The following is a 24,117-nucleotide window of genomic DNA, read 5'->3' as shown; positions in this document are numbered from 1 at the left end:
CCGCGCTCCCCCGGAGCGGTGGCGGGCTGCGGGGCCCGACTGCGAACAAAGGCGGCGCGGGGCGCGGGGCGCGCGGCCGGGGCTAGCGCGCGTCTCTCCGGCAGGAGGCAGCGACGGCGCCGCGCCCGAGCCCGCATTCCTCTGAAGCTCCCGGAGCCCGCGGGCCGACGTCACCCCCGGCTCCGCCCCCGTCCCTCCCCGAGCAAAGTAACTCTTGGCTAACAGGAGCAGCCTCCGCCGAGCCATGGAGAGCTGCCGCCGCGGCCGATCGGCCACGCGAGCGACGCTGGCGCCCCAGAGGTAGTTTAGCGACCGCGAAGAAGGAAAAAGTGCCGGCGGGCGGCTCTGGACTTCCCGCTTTCACCCTGCGAGGCCCGGCCGACACCTCAGTCGTGGATTTCTCTGCGATCCTCCGGGCAGCTCTTTGCAAAGCTGCTTGAAACTTCTCCCAAAGTCGACATGGATACAGCGGCAGCGGCGCTGCCTGCTTTCCTGGCGTTCTTGCTCCTCTCCCCTTGGCCTCTGCTGGGATCGGCCCAAGGCCAGTTCTCCGCAGGTGAGTGGCCCCGATGGCTTCCCCCGATCCCGGGCTCAGGAAGAGTGGAGTGGCTGGCGCCTCGCTAGGGCCCGGGGCTAGGATTTAGGGGAAGCTTTCGCGGCCCGGGGCGGGGAGGGGGGCAGGGCAGAGGGAGAGATGTCCCCAGAGTTTGTGCCAGGTGGGACGCAGGGCCCCGGGCGGGGCGCCACTTGGGGCAGGTAACTTTTGTCTTTGCGACCCATTGTTCCTCTCGGAGGCTCGCTCCGGGCGCAGGGTGGCTGGGCTGTGAGGGAGTGAGACATTGCTTTTCTTGGGGGACTGGTAGCCTCAGTGCCCAGCGCAGGCTGCATGGATCTGGGTAAGACAGAAAGGAAAAGTAGTTACGACTCCGGGGACGACTCTGTTGCTCGTGGTGCCAGGTTGTTGCTGTCTGCCACTAGTGTGTTAAAAAAAATTTCCCCGGGAAGCCATTGTCAGAAACGTGGAGACTCAAAGGGACTGACCTCGGCGCGCTTTGCCAGGTGCTTTTTGTCCCGGGAATAACCTCCCCTGACTATTGTCTAACAACTTCCCCGTCCCTCCCACAGTCCTTTTCTCCTCCCACAGCGTTTGGCTGCTCCTGGCTTTGCCCTTTGGGTTAGGGCACTGAGTGGAGTGGGTTCCGTGTGTGCCTTTCATGTTTTGAAATCGGAGGCTTAGGATCCAAGCCGAGGGGTCCTGAGCAGCGAGGGCTGGGAGCCGGGTCCGGGAAGTCTGACCCCGGTGTGGGAGCGCAGCTACCCCCGGAGCGGGTCTGGTTGCTGGGGGCCGCGAACGGTTGCCGCCCGCCAGGAGAACCCTAAAGGGGGGATGCGGCGCCGTCTCGCAGGTTATCCCTTTGGGTTCTAGGTAAACCCACTTGGTGAAGTCCTTAAAACCCGCTCTCTCCCGGTCCCGTCCTCTGTTTCCTTCCAGTTTTGTTATCCTTCCCTTTGGTTGCTTCTTTCGTTTTCTCCTCTGGGGGCTCTGGAGTTTCACCAGGTGGACGCTGGGGAGCGGGCTCGCGGGTGCTTGCCTGCCTCCCGCCGATTCTAACAACTTTTTCTGGCCAACCCACCCAGCTCAGCTTAGCTGCCGAGCGCATCCGCCGCCTTGATTCGCGGTGCGGATGGAGACGCAGAGGTGGCCGAGCGGTGCTGGTGAAGACCGGGGAAGCGACAGCCGCGCTCCTGGCTGAGGCCGAAGGACGCGGAGAACGAACTTAACTTTGCACAGGGCAGTTTCTCTCATTGTTTTGGCTGCCCGGTTTCCAGGAAATAAACTCAAACTGTTGTGATCCGGAGTAATGCCATTTCCCTTCCCCTCTCCCCTCTTTAGAACTCTGTAAAAGGAGTTAGACAACAGATTCAGGTGGCAGCGTGTGTTGTTCACTCAGGCAGATTATGAAATGCAGCGTGTAGAGGAAAAGCTGTGTATACCGGTGATGTGTGCAAAGGACAACAGCTCTATGCAATGAATGATCCGGGCTTAATTTAATTCTTTCTGGAGTAAGCATTACTGCACGCATCTGTGACATACAATGCTTATTAGTATTGGAACTGTGCTTGATGTAAGTCATTCTATGCAGGCAAGTTGGAGTATTGATTTCTTCACAGTGTTTATCACTGCACGGGGAGCCTACGCTTGAAAAGACGTGTAGTTTGTTAATTGAAAGTTTGAATTCGACCAGTTGCATGATTAAAACTTACATGTATTCAAGAGCTGAAACTGTTAATGTCTCAACAGCTGATGGCTATATTTTCAGCAGTAAAGAAACCTTTCTTTTTTTCTCTTTTCGAATGTTATTTACTCTTTAATGAGCAAGTAAATATTAAATTTCCTCCAGCAGAATGAGATGAGCTTTTCTGATCCCTGGAGTTCAGCTATCTCTAATGAACAACTGTGTTCTTGGACATGCAGTTCAATTAATTTGACTTAATATGCCTGGCTTTTCTTTAGTGACAAAACAAAAGCATTTGACTTTTTATTACATTTAAGTAAAAGAATGTGTAATCTTAATATGCAATTTTCCCAGTATTATATGCCATAATTTTGCTGTTCAGGATTTATATATGTGCCTAGAAGTGAATGTCTTTTATTCCTACAGTTTAAAGTCAGGTTGTGGATCTGCCTTTATTCATAAATTAAAAGTTTGTTTTGTAAAAATGTCCATTTTCTGGCTAAGTCATTTGGTGTTCTTTTGCCATCGGCTTCTCTGGCAGTCAGATTGTTCCAAAGACAGATTTAGAGATTGGTAATGTGTTCTTTCTTGCTGATTTTCTTATGATATTATTCTTTAAGTGCACTTTTATTCTTGAGAGAAATTTAAATAAAAGTGCTTTAAGGTCTAAAACAAATTTGTGTTCAGAATTTTAAAGTAACCTGTTACACGTCTTTTAAATCGCAGCCACTGAGGCCAGGTTACCCCTTTTAGGTATTATCATGTGATTCCTAATACAGGAGACTTGAAAAGCAAATTTTGAAATACAGAGGATCATTAGATCTTTGCTATAGGTAGTCATCCAGTCTACTTTGTTTAACCACAGATTTAAAATATGTTAATCATTGTGACTTTTGTCTTAGCTTTTAAAGTATAAAAATGTTACATGGTGAGCCTCTTTCAAACTAGAACGTCTTATAAATATCAATTTATATTCTTTCAGTTTAATCGCTCTCTTAAAATGGCACCGATGTCATATGTTACATCTGGGGAGACTGAAGTGTAGAACCACAAAGGCGTATTGAAGTTTACTCACTGGGTTGTGTAGCTGTTATCCCTTGATATCATAGTATAAGGAAGTTTTCTGTACTAGGACGCAGATGACTGACAACTTAGAAACTCAACTTTCTCATCTGTAAAATGGGGATAATCATACCCATCCTGATCTTTCCATATGGTTTAGATGAGAATTGTATAAAATAATTTTTGTGAACTGACACTGTAAATTGTAAAGCATTATGCAGCTGTCTCGGGTATAATCATCATACACTAAGGTAGCTAAGTGCCTTGACTTCCGTTTTTACTTCTGCACTATCTCCTAGTGAGTACGGGATTGTTTGTGTATGTATACCAGTCAGCCAGTCATTTATTTTAATTATTATTAAACTTCAATATCCTAGATTGGTCAGACCATAATTTTATCAGCACAGTGAGAGAAGTTATCCTTTCCTTTTTTTCTTTTTTTACCTACCTCCTGTAAATCTTTACTTGAGCTAAATCTGTGAAAGAGTCATTATTAACATCCCTAGTATTCTAGCTATACAAGAAATACATTTTAAGTCATTTTCCTTAGCTGTTTGTTTAACTAACTGTTGGTTGTTCAGGTTTTTCATCTCAGTGTAGAGAAAACTAGGCAGCTTTTTAGATGCAGTCTTATCAATGACCTAGAGAGGGACTATTGTCTCTAGTATGATGTGAACCTGGCAGTGCAGCTCTTGATCCAGCTTCGAATGCAGCTGCTGGCACATCACACTGCAAGCGGCACTGCCTTGATGCCTCAGCACCCTGCCACTAAGCAGTGCCGCTCTCCTGGGGTCCAGCTCCTTTGTATGAGAGGTTAATTTCTCTTGTACTTATTTCCTACTAAGACATTGTATCAGAGACAGCTTATTTTTAGGTTTGCCTTTTAGTTTTCTGGTTTTGATTGGCCAGAGTCCATCAGTCTCTCAATTCATTAAAACTCCAAATTCTAATCACTAGTAATGATGTGTAAATGAATATTTCCAGGGCCGGTCTTTGTCTGACTGGTGTCCGTTTCATTCTACTCTGTTGATTTTCCTAGATTGCAAGATGTCATTCTGTGTCTGGCCTACCCAGATGAGAAGAGGCAGCTCTGGCTGCACTTGGGCTTTGGCATGTGTGCTGCTGACAGCTCGTCTCTTTGTATTCATAAATGTGAATCTGAAAAATAAATCAGGCCCTCTGCCACCCCACCCCCTCCCACACCCCTTCTCCTTCCCCTCTAGCAACAACAAAGCCCCACATGCACATGCACCAAATCACAGCCTTTTTGTTTTCACCAGATACCTTCCAGGGCTGGGTGTTCTTAAAAGGGGAAGTGTGACTCAACCACTACCCAGAGCACACACCAATCCTACCAGATCTTATATTTCTGTCAGTGATGGTTTACTACCCATTTTTATGGCCTTAAAACATTCTAATGTAATGCGGTCCTATGTTGTTCCCTTCTAATACTTTGGAAGTACAGTGTTCTACGTCTCCTCAAGATGGTATTGAAGACAGTATAAGTTATGTTTAATACGCATTTGCTTCTCAGAGGCACAGGAAACGCCGTTCTCACCTGTCCTGTGCTGTTTGCATCTCCCCTACTTGCTCCTTTTGCAGGGCTGGACGGCAGGAACTCTGGAAGATTGAGAGCAGGAAACATCAAGAAAGTTTACAGATTGTTCTCAAAGGAGAAACAAAGAATGCTGGGAGTGGGTGTACACGTGTGTGTTTGATCTTTAATTTTCTGAAGAGGGAAAAAAGGCCTATTTTAGCTTATTTGTTGTAATCATCCTCAGCCTTTGTCCAAACATTCATTTCTCAAAACTTCCCTCTGTATATTCCTATTAGACTCTGCCCTTTGATCATTTATATTTGATTTGTGTTCCTCTTATCATATGGTGTTTCTCTTTGCCTAAAAAGGTTATAATTGCTTTTGACTTGTTTCTTCATCAGAGTTCATGCTGTTTGTTGTAATTACTGATATCAAGTCATGATGTGTTTTAAACTAGTATTTGATGACAAAGTAAGTACATCAATCAGGATAATTTTTATTTCAATTGGAGCCAAAATCAAACTTACTCATCCATGAGATAATCTTTTAATGCCACAAAAGATTTATTTGTCTTTGCTTATATATCTCTGAACAGAAGAGAAACTTGAAGTTCTGTTTTGTAAATGAGAATAGACATTTTGAGTGCCATATTGCCTGATATCTTGCGATACATAAGTTACATACAGCTGTGCTTTGGAAAACTTTAAAAATTATGTTTGAATGTTTGATATCAATGAAAACTCTGGAGGTCGATAGTTTACAAACTTCAAGCTCCATCTTAGTGGAAATGTTTTATGAAAAATGTTCTTAAAAAAAAAAACAGCATAATTCCCATAAAAGGCTTTATTAGTTCCATAAAGTTTCTGTTGTGAGAGGTATGTTTACTTTCCTGTGGTATTCTTTTGGGAATTCTTTTGATTTGTAGTTAATATTCTAGTAGTAAAACAGCTTACATAATTAAAAAAATGAGTTTTGTGAGGTTTGTCAGATTGTTGAGGTCCTGGAAAGCACACCAGGTTTGGGATGGAAGGCCCGCATTGACCTGTTGTGGAGCACTGCCATTTCCCCACTTAACTCCCGCTGAATTCTTTGGCGTTCTGCTCTGCGTGTGGATAATCCATAAAAATCACAAGTGGCTTATTCTGTCACTTGTAATTGTTTTAGGAGCAAATTAAGTAGTCCTTGATGAAATAATCCATGTTCCCACTTTATAAGATTGTAGAGCTCTGTTAATAAAAATGATGAACGGGGCAGTGCTGGCTGAGTCCTTCTTCAGGTGCCATTCTAGAAATTGTTTTAATAAGTGGAATGCGGAAGTAAAGCCAGATAAACTAGTGTCTACTTAAACTTCTTGTTGGAAAAGCTGAAAGATGTAAATATGTATTTACACACACATTCATACAAACATCTTAACAGTGATAGAACTTCATTGTCCAAAGGTTCAGGTGACAGGGAAGCTAAGGGCATCTAGAGATGGGGTCAAGCCCTTATATTTATCTTGAAAAAGATATTGAACATAGATAATTATTTTCTCTTTCATAGATGAAAAAACTGATATGGAAAATAAATTAACTATATAGTTTACAATATATTGTACTAGGCTATTTTTAATGAAAACATAATAAATATTCTTCCAGGTTGATATCTATTTATATAAACCCTTCCCCCGGCAGCCGGCTTCTTAACCAGCTGATCGTAGGCTGCTTCTCCAAACCCTGTCCAGGGCAGCAGCTGACCAGCTACAGAAATACCTCTAATCCTTGTTTGGTGGTCGTTGGTTTAGCAGCTTTGTAAGTGGCAGACTGGTCACAGCTCTTTGGTGTGATTCACCTTAGGTCAGTCAGCAAATTCAGGAGTGGAGAGGAAGCCCATTTCAGTGCCCTCACTGCCCACCTAGGGGGTGATAGTTGGTTCCTTCATGGTCACTGGATCCCTCAGTTGCAAGATGCCCCAGAATTTTGCTACTTGAATTGTGTGTTTCATGGACCAGCAGTATCCGTATCACCTGGAAACTTGTGATGATGGTCTTGTGATTACCTATCAGAGCCAACTCAGACTCTGCAGTTTAATAAAATCTCCAGGTGATTTGCTTGAACATTTAATTTTGAGAAACACTGCTCTAGGACAAAAAAAAAAGCTCAGCTGGAAAATAATTGCTACATACACTTTACTGTAGAATTGTAAGAGTATTTTGAAAGGATTAATTACAACAGGAAACAAATTTGCCTGGAATTGTATTTCTGATCAGTATTTACTTAATTATAATTTAACACCCTAGGCACATGAAAACAATAATACCATCCAGGTTTTTAAAGAATACTTAAACAATTTTGAAAGAAATATTTTTATAAGAGAACAAAAATAAGACTAAATAGTTTTGGTTCTAAACCTGTCTTATAATAATATTTAAAAATGCACATATCCTCTGAGGAACCAGACATGATATCTGCTAATCATTTCAGTATATTGGTATACTGATACAGAAAATGGTATTCCCTCTGACATTACTAGTAGCACCAGTTTCTTATTTTATGTTTCTCATTTTCTTCTAAGGGTAATTTAAGGATCATTGTAATAAGGAGCTCATTTTTAGGACAGTCAAATATAGTGAATGAGAATTAGGTAGAATACATGAGCTATTCCTGGTGTTCTTTCTGCTATCTTTCTTGCTCATATTTAAGAACAGATTCTTGTCAGTTTTCTCAAGAGAAAAATTATGATGTAATAGACAGTGCACACTATTCATGTCAAAACACAATTTCACTTGCATTTTATAGCTTGCTTTAGCATTCTATTAGAAAATGAATTCTCCCAGAAGACCTAATTGCCTTCTTATTAATGAGCCTGTGTGTTTTGTTACCATTTATTATTCTAAATGTGTCTACTTTTGTTGGTTGTTTCAACAGTGAAGTCCCTGATTAAATCACAACTGCTGTATTTGTTTTTCCTATTCACTAGCGATTCAGAAAATACTGGCATAATGACATGGTTATGGCAGAGACTAATGGAAAACCAGAAGTATAAATTAATTTTAACCCATTGTAGTTGGTTGTATTGTGATCTAGGGAGCTGGAGTCTAGGGTGATACACAGCAGAATTCTCTACATGTTTGATATTGTCAATGAGAGTCTGCTTAACCTCTATTGTTTCAAACACAGACAGTAGCTCTGGATTAATGAATAAACTACAACTCACGGGTTGTTACGTTTACCTATGTTAGACACTGGTGTTTACAAGAAGAGGTTTCATTGTAGACGGATCAGTGTTAGAGAGCTTAGTGATGGAGAGAAGCTCTGAAAAGTACTTTCACACATTTTCAAGAGCTTTAGAGTCAGAAGGCTTTGACTTGTTGCTGTTTCTAATTCTACTTCAAATTCTAGAACTTACCTTTTGTGTTAGTTCTACTTTTATTATTTGCAGCAATAATTAGGTTTATTTATTCTCACATGCATGGGAGAGATTGCCCTAAAGCAATTGCAAAAACAATAGAAGCTGCCATTTTCTGAGTTCCTATTACCCTCCATGATCAATGTCTTACGATCAATGTTTTTATGTAATTTTTAATTCTCACGATAATCCTTTAAGATTGGAATCATCTTCATTTCGCAAACTGAGGCCAAGAGAGGCTAAGTAATGACTTGCCTCAGGTGCCAGTGTGAGGAGCCAGTGGAGCCAAATTCATTATTGAATATATACACATGTGTAGCAATTAGACATTTCTGGGGGTTGCACATTGGCAGAAAATGCAACCCAGACTGGTTGCAACAAAAGGGGAATTTATCGTCTCTCCCCACTGACAGTTAAGGTGGAGCTTGACTTAGGAGTTCACATAATTCCTTTGGTATATGCTCTCTCTCTGCCTGCTCAACGTAGTCCTGGGGTGCTCCAGCAGCTTTGTTCTTAGGGCCCATATGTAGGGACCAGGTAGGTTTAACAGCTCCCACGCCACAAGATCTCAGGTTCTAATCCAATAGGGAAACATGCAGGTTGCACCTGAAAGAGTCTTGAGGTTCACCGTTATTGGATCTAGTGAGTCATGATCCAATGTCAGGGAGTGTGTCCTGAGGGAAAGTAAGTGTGCTGATTGGCTTGGTTTGCTAGGATTCTGGGTTGAGGTGTTAGTCCTCAACCGGGTCACGTTAACTGAGGCAAGGGCTGAGGGGAGATGTGGGACTGTGGATCAAACCATCAATTGTCAACATACAGGGGATTGGGTTGTGGAAAGGCAACCAAACTATTGTCTGGTTGTTAAATAATGTGTGAGCAGTAAAAGCAAAGAAAGAAGGAGTTGCCACCTGTGTGTGTATTTGTAATACTTCTCAGGAGAAGAGAGGAGGTGGTGGGGGAAAGACAGTTGGATCCTGTGGTTCCCAGCTCTGGACCGCTAGGGGTAACATCAGGAAGACATGGTGGCTGACACCTTAGTCTCCAAGGGGAAGTGGGTGAAGGAGGAAACAAGAGGCAAGTTGCATATGGCAGATTTGTGCATATAGCAGATCAGCTGTTCATAATTTAGGGAGTGTTTCTTGTTTTGTTTTCCCTTTAAACTCTGCTTTAAAGTATAAATTTTATTATTTTCATTGCCTCGGTATTGAATAAGTCCAACCTTAAAAACTGACAGAATGTTGAGTTCTTAGGGACCTTATCAATTAACATCCCTCCATTTGATGTAATTCGCCTGAATTCATACAGCTTGGAAGAACTTTAGGTCAAACTCAAGATTCCGATTTACACGTCACTGTTGCTACCACGTACACATTGTTTTGCTTAATGGTAATTTATATAGATAATTATTATTTACTGTCTTCTTTAATTATTTTCGTTTGTATTCCAGAGTTCTAAAATAATGTTTCCAAATGGAATCCTGATTTAATGATTGGCTTTGATTAGAACAGTAATCCAAATATGAGATGATAATAATTAATATGCCAGTAAAAGACCATCTTAGATAACTGCTTGGTTTTCAGGTATCCTGCAGGATTTGTTTATACATACATGCACACATAGCTGTTTGCATGTATACATTTATTTATTTTTAGTAGAAGTCAGAGGGTAAGCTTAGCTGTGATAAATGATGCTTATTGACACAGAAGTAAAACCTGGTAACTCTTCACTTTGGAAACTAATTCTGAAAAGCTCAGGAGGTTGAGGTGAACTTGTTTAAAATTTTGATCTTCTCACCTCTCTTCTGCCTAACTTTATAATGCGTATCTGAACAACATGGGGTATTTGAAAGAGAGGCTGTCAGAAGGCACTGAATAATGAATAAAATGGAGAGAAGCAGCAGCTGTTGGCCCAGCCCCCTTCAGCAGGAGATTTATCGGGCCTGTGTCGGGCCTGTGTCGGGGGCACGTCTGTGCTAGCGGCCCAAAGCTGGGTGTGACCGCGGACCAGGGGCCTGACTGCGGCTGTGCCAGTTCAGAGCAGTGTTTCATCCCAGGCACTGCCAGGGCTGCTAATGGCCCTTTTTTGGCCAGAGCAGCTGGCCTGGCACAGAGGAGGAAAAGACTGTGGTCGTGGAGAAAGGCTCATTGGCTTCGGCACGCTTCCTTCTGTCACTGGAGGTTTATTTTCCCACACCTGTGTCTATTATCTTAAGTTAATAAATTATCGTTTTCCCTTGTGTAGTGCCTGCTTTCTCTAGGACTTTTTTTTTAAACCTTGTGTTAGAGTCGTATCAGGTGTGATGACTGCGACTCCTGAATGACGAAGCTTGTAATAATTTGTCTGGCATCCTGGAAGGCTGATGCACAGTGATAACTAGTGTGGACTCATTATTGCTCCTTTATCTGAACTCACATTGAAATACTTCGGAAATATACACAGTGAAGGGGCTGGCAGCTTCAGAGAGAGCAAAGGCTTCTTTGGAGATGTATGAATGAAACCATTTTCATGCCCAGAGCATTGGGCTTGCTGTGAGACTGTCCCAGTCTCAGCTGTCACTCGCTAGCTCTGTGATTTGGAGGTAATTCCTTTCTGCTTTATCCTTAATTTCCTTACCACTGAAATGGAAATACTGCAGTGCAAGTGATTTTAATCTCTTCTCTAATTACTCAGTGGGACACTTTTAAAGGTAAAATGAGTAATATTTGTGAAAGTACTTTTTAAAAATAATTGTAGACTACCATAAAAATGTAAATATTTTTGTTGGGAATATAAATTTTAATAATAAGAATATTGTTGAAGTCACACAGTATATGCTAAGGAATGGAAATGAAAAAACAGATGTTTTGTATGTTTGTATATCTAAGTTACACATTGCATATCTAAGTTGTTTACATTTCTGAGTTTTGGGGGAAGTAATGTGATAAAGAAGTAAAGTTCTTGTGAGCAATGAGTAATTTTATTAAGTACCATAAACCGTAGCCCCCAAATTCATTTTCCCATATATATATTTCATATGTACATAAATTTTAGTCTGCAATGCTTCAAAATAGTTTCTGTATTTTAACCAGATATGTTAATAAAGGTTATGTGATTAGAAAATATTTTCTTTGAAAACTTTTCAACATGTTTTAAGAACTCTGATGCAAGTTGTGTGTATAGTTTTTCTTTTTGAATATTTTTATGAAGAGATTAAAAATGCCCTTGCTATTCGAGCTGGTTTGCCTAGTTGGCGAGAGAATGATTCTGATAGGGTTTGCATCCCTTTATTTGTCCTTTCACTCCACATAGCGTCGAGCATCTATTACGTGTCATTGCTGTGTCGGGCCCTGGGTATGCTGGCAAGTAAGCCAGGTATTGTCCCTTTGCTTTGGGAGCACATGTGACTTTATGACTATGCAGGGAGTGGCTGTCTTTGCACAGCTCCACATCTAATGATTAACTGGTGAACTGGGACTATTTTGCAGTTGATCATACCCCTGAGTCTTCTTGGCAAGTCAAAGCGTAGTTTGTCTCTTGCAATTTGTTGGTCCACTTTAGAACTTGCCCGGGTCAGTACAGGCATCAGTAGTTTTTCCATACCCTTGTGTCTACACACAACAAGCTTGAAGCCTACCAAGAAAGATTTATGTGAAAGTTTGCCACAATGATAGCAATATTCCACCAAATGGAATTTCCCAAAAGTTGAGTCATCGGGGCAAACAAGTCTGGCCGAGGAGAGAGCACACTTGCTTTCTGGAGGCTCACAGTCACTTACTCTCCTTCTGGAAACAAGATCAGGAAGTTTGGGGTATGCTCCACGAGAGCACACAGTGTGTGTTAATGTGCATTCACAACGTGAAAGCTTGTATGCAGAGCCCCTGGTTGTTTGGCTGCAGATTCCTATTTCTGAGACTTGCAGATGCTTATCAACTGCCGCTCTTGCCCCGACTCTCATCAGCCTTCTCTCTGCTGCTGCTGTGGCCCCAGTTGTCCAGAGTAGTGGGCAGTGCTTGAGAGGGAGGCCAGAGGCCTGCAGAGAGCTGGCCACCAGGAATCTGGGTGGACCTTGACCTTCCCTATCTGCCCCTGCCCTTGCACCTACAGCTGAATCTGGACCCGGCACCTGCAGCCACACCTGCATCAGGAAGCAGAGGAAATTCCATTCCTGGCACTTTGGTCATTCATTTTGAAGGGGCCACAGTAATTGTTATTCAAATACACCCGCTGCCCTACCAGGAAATGGAGATTTTGAACATCTGTATTTAAAGGAGGCCCACCTGACTTCCAGGGTGTGAGTTAAGGAGAAGATTTAATTTGGGAGATGTGCAGATTTTTTCTAAGCAAAATCAAAATCAAAATTGCCAAGCTTCAAAAATAGAAATTTAGAAAACTGTTGTTTTAGTTGAGTCAGTAGCCTTTTGTGCTCATTTTATGTTTAAGCAGAGGACACTCCTGGAAAATAGAGCATAATTCTAAGATCGCAGGCTTTGGGACCTGATTGCCTGAGTGTGGACTACTGGTTCCAGCGTTTTCTTGCTACGTGATCGAACCACTGTCCTTCACTTTCTACATCTGTAAAATGGAATAAATGCACGTATCCATCTTGGGTGTTTGTTCTGAGAAATACCGAATTCAAGTGCTCAAAAGAGTGCCTAGCACACTAATAAAACTCATTCAAGTTCAGGCAGGTTGGAGTGAAATTTTGGGCATTCATGAATCTGCTTCACCCCCGGAGAGGCTGAATCTCTGCCAAAACATAAAAACTTTAATTTGGGTGCAGGATCAAAATGGGAATTGACCAGAAAGTTGAAGGGTGAGATCTGTATTACTTCTAGAACTGTTGTGTCTGTCCCATCCCAGTGAGACTAACGTCGTCCCATCTGGGAGCCGCACTCAGATTTCCAAATGACGCCACGGGAGCGGAGGAGCAGAGGAGAGGGGCCTCCTTAGCTCCTAAAGAATGTTGTTTCCCGAAGGTTACAGAATGCAAAGAGGATATCCGTATATTCTACTTGCATGTGACACATGCTAAGTAAATGCACTAACGGCATTTAGGACATCGTTTACATATGAATTCCAGGTAACACTTTTGTTTTCTCTTTTCGAGAGTTTGCTGTTGATGTATCATCTTTGTTAGCCCAGGCAGTGTCAAATCCGTTTAACCCCCAAACTGCTGTCAACAGGGTGAAGTTGGTGCTGTGGAGCCTGGGGCTGGCGAAACTTTCCAGATCTGTTAGCTCAAGTGCTGCTTTGCTCTTTGTCCAGTCACTGCAGAGGAAGCCTCCCTCCCTAAACTTCACAAGGATTTCGTGTGCGGTTCAAGTTTCAGATTTCCTCTACTCTTTCACCTGCCTACTCTATCTCTCCTAGCTGTAACTGAAACAGTCTTTCCTTTCCCATGTATTATGCTTAGGAAAATATTTGCTCTCCAGATACCATTATGAACTTTCTTATCAGAGAAGCTCTTTGCACTGTAGGCTTGAATCTCGCCAAAATAAGTGCTCTTGTAATACTCAATTTACCGTCATAATGCAATTTTGTGTCCTGGCTAGATGCTTCTAAAACAGGGTGGGCAAAAGTAGGTTTGTTGATTTATGACATTGTCTGAGTTAATAAAGCTATTGTAATGATCGCAATGCATGTCTTTTGCCATACCAACAGCTGCAAACCTCTTGCTCACCCCTGTGTAGGTCTTACCGATTGTGGCGGCGGCAGGTGTCTTCCTAAGTTCCTCTGTATTTACAAAGTTTCTTAAGATGTCCTTTTGGTACACTGTCTGGGAGAATAAAGCATCCTCTACCCTTCAGGGTTCTTCTGGCTGAACTAATAATCAAAGTAACAGGCGGCAGATTAGGAGGAGAAAAACAAATTAAAGTTTAATGACGTACGTAACTCCTGTGTCCCTGGGTGTGACCCGGGAACACTGAGTAACTCCCCAAAATGGTGAAAGCCATCATCTTAAATCCCACTTTCAGCTTCGGACAAAAGAGGATGTTAGGGGGTGGAGAGTCAGTTAAGGGAGGCGACCAGGGAAAGCACAGAAAACCAGGGTTAGATTCTTATACACATAGGAGTCCCTGCCTTTTTCATGGACTGCGAGGCCAGGCCTGGCACTGTGCGGGGAACGCCCTCACAGATGTAAATGTCCTTTTAGGAACAGCACTTCTACTTGGTTTCCAGAGCTTGTCCCAGGCCTGCTTTTCCTTAAAATGAACCAGCCTAAAACAATCAGTATCCCGAAGAGCCATATTTTGGGGTGGCAGACTGTGCTCCCCTTCAATGTTATCTGCCCAGGTTTATAGTCTTAATGAAAATAACTAAAAACAAAAAAAAAACAAAAACAAAAAAACCCTACAGCACATGTAAACTTAAATATGGAACCATTCAAAAAAGGGGGATACATACCTGGGCTCTTCACTCTGGGTTCCAGAATCATGATCCAGTTATTTGGAAAGCAGAATCATGCTTTTATATGTCACAACAAATATCTAAAAGGTGGAGAAGCAGAAAAAGATTATGGTAGATTTATGTATGGAATGAAAACACTATATAGTAGGCAGTATACTTTGTGGGTGAAACAGGATTACTGTAATAAATCATAAATTCCTAACTGGGCAGATCATGGTGGATAGTCGCGGCCCAGACCTGTAACATCTTTAGTGAAAGGTTTTTAAGCCAGCCCTGTCCATTGTTCTTGTGCAGCTTGGTTAACATACCTTTGAAACGCCAGCAGTGATGTGCCTGCAAGGGGTAACCACCCTAGGAAAGCACAGAACCTTGTAATCCAGTCCCCACCTTATTTTCCTCTACCTCCGTGTAATCTTCCTCAGTTCCCTCCTTAATTTCAAATGCCCAGAAGAAGCTGCAAAACTGTTGTTCTTGGGAGCATTTGAGATCTTGCTTCCTGGCAGTTGTCGTCAGTTTTGGCTCAAACTCTTAAATTCTTTACAGGTTTGGACGTTTCTTACACTGAGAAATTAAATTTAATAATATGTACCGGAACTATGAATTCTAACTGGTGTGGTTCAGCCTGTGGCTTCTAATCATTTTTTATGAAGGCGATGGGGAGATCTGTAAGCCAGCGAATGGGACAGCAGGGAGCTCCTGAAGAACCCAGGGGGCTAGACTCCTTGCTCGGCAGTCAGTCTCTTGGGTTGAGCAGGGTAGATAGTGTCCTTTCTTGGCCCATTCTTATCAGGAACGCAGATCCCAGGCGAGGCCTGGGAATTGCTTTGAGAGCTGTTTTCATTCCTTTATCTCAGATGCAGGAATCCATGGGTATGACTTTGAATTTCTCTCAGGTACAGGCTGTTCACTTAAGTATTCATTTAAGATCTTTCCTAGCCTCTCAGCAGTTTAGAGTCAGTAAACAGAAGCACTCAGTCCACCCCCATCACTCATTCATTATCATACCACAAACTTTCCCAGTTGCCAAGGCATTTTAGAAAAGCATACAGTTTTATTAAGTGTCTTTTGGTGCTTTCAAATATAGTCAGGGAAAGGGAGAGAGGGGGGCAGAATGCCACGCCACCATTTACCTTCTCAGTGCCTATGCCTTGAAAACTCTGCCTTGAAAACAGTGAGGGTTTTGTTTTGTTTTGTTTTTGAGGTGGAGACTTTTATTGTAATTGACACCCCCATCTATTGGGATTGCGGCTACATCAAGCATTGCTTTTCTTACGTGAGCAGTCACAGGGTGGATGTATCTGTTCTGTACATTATGGAAATAGACTTGAACTTTAATGATAGCCTGTCAGATCTAATATCCTTTGAAGCTTGTTAAAATAGGTTATACCAGTCTAAATTATTAGCACTTTCTTTTTGGCAATACCTTGTTGGGGCAGGCAACATTGATTTGTGTGCACATGTGATTGATTAAGATCCCTGTTAGGCTGGTGAGCTTGCGGCCTGAGATGTGTATGACCGAGCTGGTCTCACTCCTTTCATGTTGATTTGGTTAAGTTCACCAACTGCAGCAGGCACACTTCGCTGTATTGTGCTTCACAGATGTTAGGTTTTTAACAAACTGAAGGCAGGATCCTCCACCAGCAAAGAGATTACGACTCCCTTTATTGTGGTAATTGCTTTATTGTGATACATGGTTTATTGTGGTGGTCTGGAACCAAACCCACAATATCTGCAAAGTATGCCTATATTTAATGAATGATCGTTTTCTGCCAGGCACTGTGTTGCGTACAGAGGAGGCAGAAAGATGAAAAAGTTGAATAAGTCCCTGCACTCAAGGACATCACAGACTAGTAGGGGAACTGAGAAATAAATAAGTTTTAAGTCAGAGTGGGAGATAAAAGAAGGAAGTACCATCAGCACAGGGGGAAAGGATAGTCTTTCACTCCTTGTGTGACAGCTTAGTCCTTTCTGGATCGGAAAACCATCAACCAAGAACGAGCACACAGTGCTCATGGAAAAATGAGGAAGTAAGATGGCGGGACAAGTTTAGCAATCAAATTTAGAAAAAAACAACCCCAAAACACCGAAGTTCGGGTTTGAGCATTTGTCAATTTCCACCATGTAAATCCTCCGACTATGACTGATTTCAAATTACCAATGTAGCATCATGAACAGCGTTGGAAAGAATGTGTAGCAGCACACACTGTATAGTATTCCCACTATACAGATCAAAGAGAGGTAAATAACCCCAAGAACATAAATATAATGTAGTCAGAGTAAAAGGTAATAAAATAATTAGGGAGTGATAACTTTTGTCTTAATACCTATTTTAAGTATAACTTAATCAAATGTTTCTATAATTTTATTTTTTAAAAAGGCTGTGATTAACAACTGGCTTACAAATTGCTGAAAATTTTAAAAATCGACTGTCAGGAGCTGGTATGGCTGTCTCCAGCATACCTCTGAATGCATTATAATCTTGGATATGAGTGTGGAGGGTCCAGTGAATGAATTTCCTTTCATTATGGGCCCTTCTCTATAGAGCAGAATTTAGAGTGAGAAAGGCTTGTCCATGTTGAACCACATTAGGGAGGATTCAGTTATCAAAAAGATTTAGGTTCATCAATATGAAATAGAGATATTGGAAGGCTTTTGGAGCATCCATTACAGAACATAATCTTAGCAAAAGTCCAAAGAAGACTGTCTTTCTGCTTAACTCAAGTTTCTTCACTGCACAGGATGAATATCTTTGGTCTTAGGTGTTGATGTGAGTAGTTAAGCTCTCCTTAAGGACTGTTTACTTAGATGCCTGCTAAGTCTACTTAAAGTGTAAGCTTTTAAATGGCTTTGAATTATGTACCTTTTCATGCTAAGCACCATCTTTTCCAGAATATTACACCATAGGAAGTGTGTTTGCAGCCAATATAGCTCAAAAATTATTATTTAATCCTTGTAATAACACACCAGTTGTTGTCTGCAAGAGCACTGAGCATTCAAGTTATTCAGAAATATTGGAAGAGTAAACATGGTCAGTGAAAGTGAATGGACTTGCATTCCATTCTGCTTACATTGTTGTTTTCATTATTTTTTTTTATTTATGGAATTAACATTTATAAAAATCTACATTTTAAAATGAACATATATTTCTTATGAATTTATTTGAGATCTTAGTTTAACCTTTTCCATGGAATTATCATTTGTTTACTAAAGTTACTTCTGATTTTTTTACTTAAAAAGTTTATAAGTTAATCTCTACCAATGTCACATACACATGGAATGTTGTTTTATCACATGCTCTTGTGACACATACACCTGTAAGACAAAAATATTCTATGCACTAAAAAACGTCCTATGGGTTAATCCTGCAATGATAAATAACAACTCCTGTGCTCCAAATGCCTTTGTAAGGCTCTACCTCCAACAAAGTTATTACCTGAAAGTAAGATATTCATACTTTAGAGTGTATTGTAAGATATTTTTGAAACGGGCAGATTGTTAATATGTCGTATATGCGTGTTTTTTCCTCTTGGTAAGAACCTGTGTATGTATGTATATGTATATTAATTGAACAGAATAACATATGGCAAAGTGTTGATAAGTCCCCAGGTAACTTTTTTTGGCAAAATGGATTTCTCTATGTTTTTCTCTACATATTTTACCTAAAATATTTCATCTCATATCTAGGAAAAATAATCTTTCCTCATATACGAACAATTTCAAGAATTTGGAAGCATTCCAAACTTTGCAATTGAAAACTAGATTCCATAACAAAATTTACTTAGTCTGTTCAAAACAAAATATAGATTTTAATTCTTTTGAATTACTGGTTTCTCCTGAAACAAAGTGGGAGTAGAGATAAGACAAATATTACTTACTCTTAAAGGCATAGTACTAAACTGACTGGAAATTTTGTTTTTCTACACTTAAATAGGGTTATAGGAAAGAGGCCTATGTTAATATGAACTCTTAGGAAACTACCAATTTCTGCTGTATGGGCTGGGATCAGCAGACTGAGTTTACAGTCTCTTACTGTAAAGCCTGCAACGCTATAGCAATTAATTGACTTAAGAATGATGGATTCACTAAGCATCATCAGTGATTTAATTATGCTAGGTTCACTGTGTAATTCATGAGCCTGGGAAGTGAACCAATAGTGGCCACAGTGATTGAAATGAAAGGGCCCCTCCCACCCCTAATTCTGAGGTAATCACATGATTGTATTACCCAGGACAACCCAGTTTAGAGTATCTGTTTTTGACACACTACTTCCAGTTTGAATAGCAACACTGCTTATTCAGCAGGGACTAAAATAGATCTGTAATTGAGTTTTCAATCTATTTAGTCACTTCTTCATTGAAGCCCAATTACATGACACAACAGTGCCTAGGCATCAGTATTTAACCCTATTTTGCATCAGACACTGAAGCCATTGGTATATATTTCTCTGGGCTTTTGTATGTTTTGTCTACACTGTCATTTCATGGGCAAAAAATAATTCCTCTTTCAATGTTTTAGGTCCACTAACCTAAAGTGACTTTTGCTTTAAAAAGTATTCTTTTCAGTGGGTGACATTTTAGTGCTTACTGGGTCTAGCACTGAGCTAAGTACTTTGAGCATCAGCTCAGTGTTTTCCAACAGCATGTAACCACTCATTTTGTGGATTTGGGATTTAATTCAGTGGGTAGCAAGCAGCTTTAGAAACATGAAATAGAAGAGAATGCAACAACAATAATAAAAATAAACATGCATCTTGCAAAGGGAGTATTATGTCATCAAACCTTGGTTTTAAATAAATAGATCTCTCTCTCTCTATACTGTGTATACATAATATATACACACATATATGAGTCACAATGTGAAATGAATTTCTTGTTGTGAGTGTGACCAAAAAAGCAGGAAAGCCACCACACTTTTGTATAATGTTCACTACAGTCTTATGAAGTAACCTGAGGTCTGTGATGTGCTCAAGGTCACACAGTTACAAACTCCAATATAATTCTTCAGCTATTATGTTTGGCCACTTCTTGTGGTTTATAAAGAGCACAGGGCTGGCTTACTTTGGTAAATAGGTGATTTAACTTACTTGGACCTGTTTCTTTCTCCTTAGTGTGGGTAAAATGCCACTACCAACTATTTATTGGATTAAATGAGGTAACTTAGGTGAGTAAACTTTACCAACCTTGAGGGAGCTACACATATGTAACATTGTTAAAATGACTTGTTCATCGGTTCTTCCAACACTAATCAACACAAGCGTGTTTGACTAGAGCTGGTTAGATTAAGGGCCTTGTATTTATCAACCTCGGAATTCTACAATTCAGTGTTTCTCGAGTGGAGATCTCTCCTGTACCTTTTATAGTATTTTGTTTCTTGTTTATGACAGGATGTTGTGGTGAATAAAGAAGCTATGATTTTTATTTATATTTACTTTACAATTTTGTTGACAAAACTGAAGGCAAACGTGCCTTTGACATTTCAATGAATAAACGTATCCAGCAAAGTAGCTGTCTACTGCCTGTCTTCTGTCTTTCTGTCATTCTTTCTCTCAGTCATTTATCTCCCTATCTATGCGGCCATGGAGCCAAACTTTCTGTTAGGAGACACTTTTTACTCCACATTTATTCTGTGGCTTCATTCCAGGCAGGATATAATGATAAAAATATAGATATTTTACATTTTATATGTCAGTATGGCATAGCCTCTTAATTCAGTTTACTTCCTGAAGGCTTAGAGTTATGAACATTTTCATGTTTAAACATGTTTCTCAACATTTAGGGGAACAATGTAGTTATGTGGACAGAGGCGCATTCATGCCTCTGTTCCCCAGCAGCCCTTAGTCTAGTCTTACTAAAAGCAGAGGACAGTATTGGGATGCAAATTAGGAAGAGCACGGCTCCGTGCCAGGTGTTGTTTATTGAATGGAGTATCTGTCCCCCTGGCGGGTTGCAGGGAGCTGCGCGTGTAAGGGGCCAGGGAGGGCCTGCCATCTTCTAGGCCCCAGGTTTCTCGCGGAGGCATCCAGGTGCCGATTCCCTGGGCCCCTCCCTGCAGGGGGCGGAGGGCCGCGGGACAGCTTCCCCTCCTGCAGCCCAGGGTGAAAGCCACCTGTCGTGGCGCTCGGAACCGTCCGTTATTTGGAAGTTAGGGTTCTTGGAATGGAAGCTGGGCTGCGATTTATCTTTTTCACAGTTTGACAGAAAAAGGAGTGTTAGGGAACTAGGATGACTGCAGTTTGACGGGATTTATTTACGGTTCCTGAGAGAATGAAGTGTTCTACGTTTTTACACTTCAGCTACAAACCGTATGCTAATAGCCAAAGCATCCATACCTATGCATGAGAAAAATTCTCTGGAGGACTTATGTCAGTCAACGTGTTAAAAAACACTCATTGTTAGAAAAATACTTTAAAGCAGAAAAAAACGTTCTTTTAAAGTGCTCTGCATTTCAGATGTTAAAGTGATTCACAACTCCACCTCAGTTAATGAGATTTTACTGTTCACATGTCAGCCACATCTAATAGAAAGGGGGAAAAAATACATTCTGATAAATGATAATCACTTAAGCTTTGGATCCAAACTAAGAGGCTCTTAATATTGGGGGAGAATTAAGAGATATGGGGTAAGAAATAAAGGAGGGGAAGGAAATGGGAAGAATTTAGTCAAAACAAGAAAGTTGAGGTATTTAAATACACGACTCTCATTTGATGTTTATTGATTAAGTGTGAGCTTTTATATTTACTTTTTCAAAGCAAGATAAATATCTCAAGTATTTTGAGCAATTTTATTTCTCATTTTTGTTAAAATTATTTTTTCAGTATATAGGCAAGGATGATTAAATTTAAAATACTTTAAAAGAGAGTTTACTTTAATGTTATTTCTTTACCTCAATTCTCTGGCTTCTTAAAACTAATAATATTAAGACTTGCGTTCTGCCGCTGACTGACACTTACATGTTTATTTTGTGTCTCTTAAGTGAAAACTTGCTTAACTACTAGTAGTATGGACTGTGATCATCACCAATTTTGACAGTTGATGTAAGGCAATTTTATAAGTGATACAATCACATGCTATTGTGTATGTGGGAGAGTTTTGGCGTGGAGTATTTTGTTATCGTTTTTGGATGCAATCCTTTTTAATTTATAAGTAACCTAATGTTTGCTATCTGTAATGTTTTACTGATTTCAGAACCACCTTGGCCTTACGAGTTGACTGATACCAAGCACCATAAACATTTTTTTTGAGTGATATTTTTGAAGATTATAGTCTTTTCTGTTTACAAAGATTTTATTATAAAATGAGAACGATTTCACAAGTCACACCTGAAAATGTCACATTGTATCTTCATTAGTTTATTACCATGCCTGTGTAACTCTTATGCTTTCAGTAAATCTAGAAGCAGTTAGAGTTGGTGTATATAATATTTATTTGTATAGAAGATAAATTTCACAGGATGGTAATAATTTTAAAGGCTATATATGTTGTTACTAATGGTCAAAATGAAGGAAGTTACATTCTTTCAAAAACTGCTGTTTTTCTGATCATACCAGGTAAGGATTAAATTTGGATCTGGCCTTAAATAGCAAAATCCTAAATTAAAGTTACTTCATTTTGGCTTAATACTTTATATTAAAAATATTCATTTATTAATACTATATCCAGAGCAGTTAGCTTAAAACTGTCAGGGTATAAAGTATATGATAAATTCTTTAATATATCTATCATAGGTAGAATTTTATAATTAGTATTTTCTATTTTCCACTTTACCGGACAGAGTTTTAGAACTAGCCCCCTCTCTCTCTGCCCCACTTTTCTACCTCAAGATTTAGGAAAATATTTTTTCCTACCTATCACATTTTTTCTGAACTGTCAGATTGCTGGAATCTAAGATGAGACTTCCTCATTAAGCCTGTACTCCCAAGATTTTGGAGGACACTCAATGAATCTTTAAATATACAATGAGTACCTTCACTGTGGCATGCTTTAGGGACTGAGGCCATGGTCCTCTTCATCTGGGACCTTCCACCATGGTCCATAAAATCTAGGGACATAGATTTTAAACAGATACCTACAAATAATTAAGAATTCATAAGTTTGTCACATACTATAACTATAGGAGGATAGGAGAATGTCTCCCAGGAAGATTGCTTGATGTCATTGAGAACTAAAGACCGAACAGGATGTGAAGGAAGCTGGACAGGAGACTGTAGGCAGAGAGCACAGCCTGTGTGAGGAGGACATGGAGACAGAACGAAATACCATGTCTTGAAGCAACTCTCAGAAGCCCATCATGGTTGGAGTGGAGATTGTGAAGAGCCAGGCTGTAAGCAATTCGGGGGATTTTTTTCATAAGGAGAAAGTGGAATCCAGGAGGGAGGAAGACACGATTATGTTTTCATTGTGTAAAGATCACTGGGAGCATAGTGTGAAAAATGATTTGGAGGAAGTCAATGGATTTTGGTGAGACTGGTAAGGAGGCCACCACGGCCATGTACGCAGGGATGAGAGTCTGAACGAGGGTTGGAGGGAAGAGCCGCGGGCAGGTAGAGCATGTGCTTTGAAGGAAAGAATGATGGGGCTTGCTGATGGACGTGGGGGATTAGTGTGAGAGGAAAGGATGGGAAGTGCTGCCTCAGCACATGGTTTGAGCTGTAGCAATTACCCAACTAAGGGACAGTAAAGATGGATTTTTTGACCTGTGCCTCTGAAAATTTAAAAACAAATTTGCACATTACTTTTTCCCTGCATAATTTTGTTCTGGACATCATGATTAAATATTCTAATTTTTCAAATTGTTCCCCTTTCTATTATGATTTAAGGTATGTTTGTAAGTATATGTGCATGTTTGTCTGTTGGAAACTTAGTCCTTTAAAATGACCCATTTCAGTTCCAAATATCTGGGTCCTTTACCCCCTGGCACCTTTCTATGTTGATTCTCATTCCCTTATACTTGAGCTTCCTTGAATGATAAGCTTTATGATTTTTGAAGTCCTCCCTGTGTTAATTTCTCTACAATACATATAAGTACATAAATAAGTATATGTATGTACTTGCCCTTCTACACATTCACAGATTTTTAAAGACTGCATTAAATTGGTGTGTAATAAAATGTGGAGAAATGAAGGACATTTTTAAAACCTGTCTTTGATGGCTTGTCTTAGAAAATGGACACACATTAGAAGGTGAAGAACTGATCATCTTTTGGCAGGGGAGAATGACAATGACTTTACCATTTGTCTGCTTACTAACATCAGAAAAATAGAAATTCGGTTCTTACTTCCCCATATACTTTCAGGATGTTATGACAGATTTAATATGAATTGTAAAGTGTAGGAGGTATGCTCTAATTCCCTTTCACGCACAAAAATCAAGTTTTAGCCTCTTTTGGAAATGTTTACTAGCAAACATGGGCAGAGTTTAAAATGCTTTTGGATTGCATGACGGCATGGTGCCACTTCGATTGAAGGCTTGTAATACTTTATTTTCTTTCCTAAAGGGTCGAGATAAAGCC

The 24,117-nt window shown here is 40.5% G+C and overlaps 1 protein-coding gene across 2 annotated transcripts in view; it reads left to right on the top strand.

Moving 5' to 3' along the window:
- The first annotated feature begins 236 nt into the window (after positions 1-236).
- Positions 237-24,117, top strand: part of PTPRK (protein tyrosine phosphatase receptor type K) — a 487,710-nt gene continuing 463,829 nt past the window's right edge. For both annotated transcript variants that reach the window (XM_054569944.1, XM_054569942.1), the window contains exon 1: positions 237-556. In XM_054569944.1, coding sequence (XP_054425919.1) covers positions 460-556 — 97 coding nt within the window. In that variant the 5' untranslated portion in view covers positions 237-459. The remainder of the gene's footprint in view (positions 557-24,117) is intronic.

This window comes from Pteronotus mesoamericanus, unplaced genomic scaffold (genome assembly GCF_021234165.1).
Source record: "Pteronotus mesoamericanus isolate MK-2021 breed Mesoamerican mustached bat unplaced genomic scaffold, CSHL_Meso_final contig_20, whole genome shotgun sequence".
Lineage (NCBI taxonomy): Eukaryota > Metazoa > Chordata > Mammalia > Chiroptera > Mormoopidae > Pteronotus > Pteronotus mesoamericanus.
Note: the sequence above shows the minus strand (reverse complement) of the source record. Positions and strands in the feature narration are given on the sequence as shown.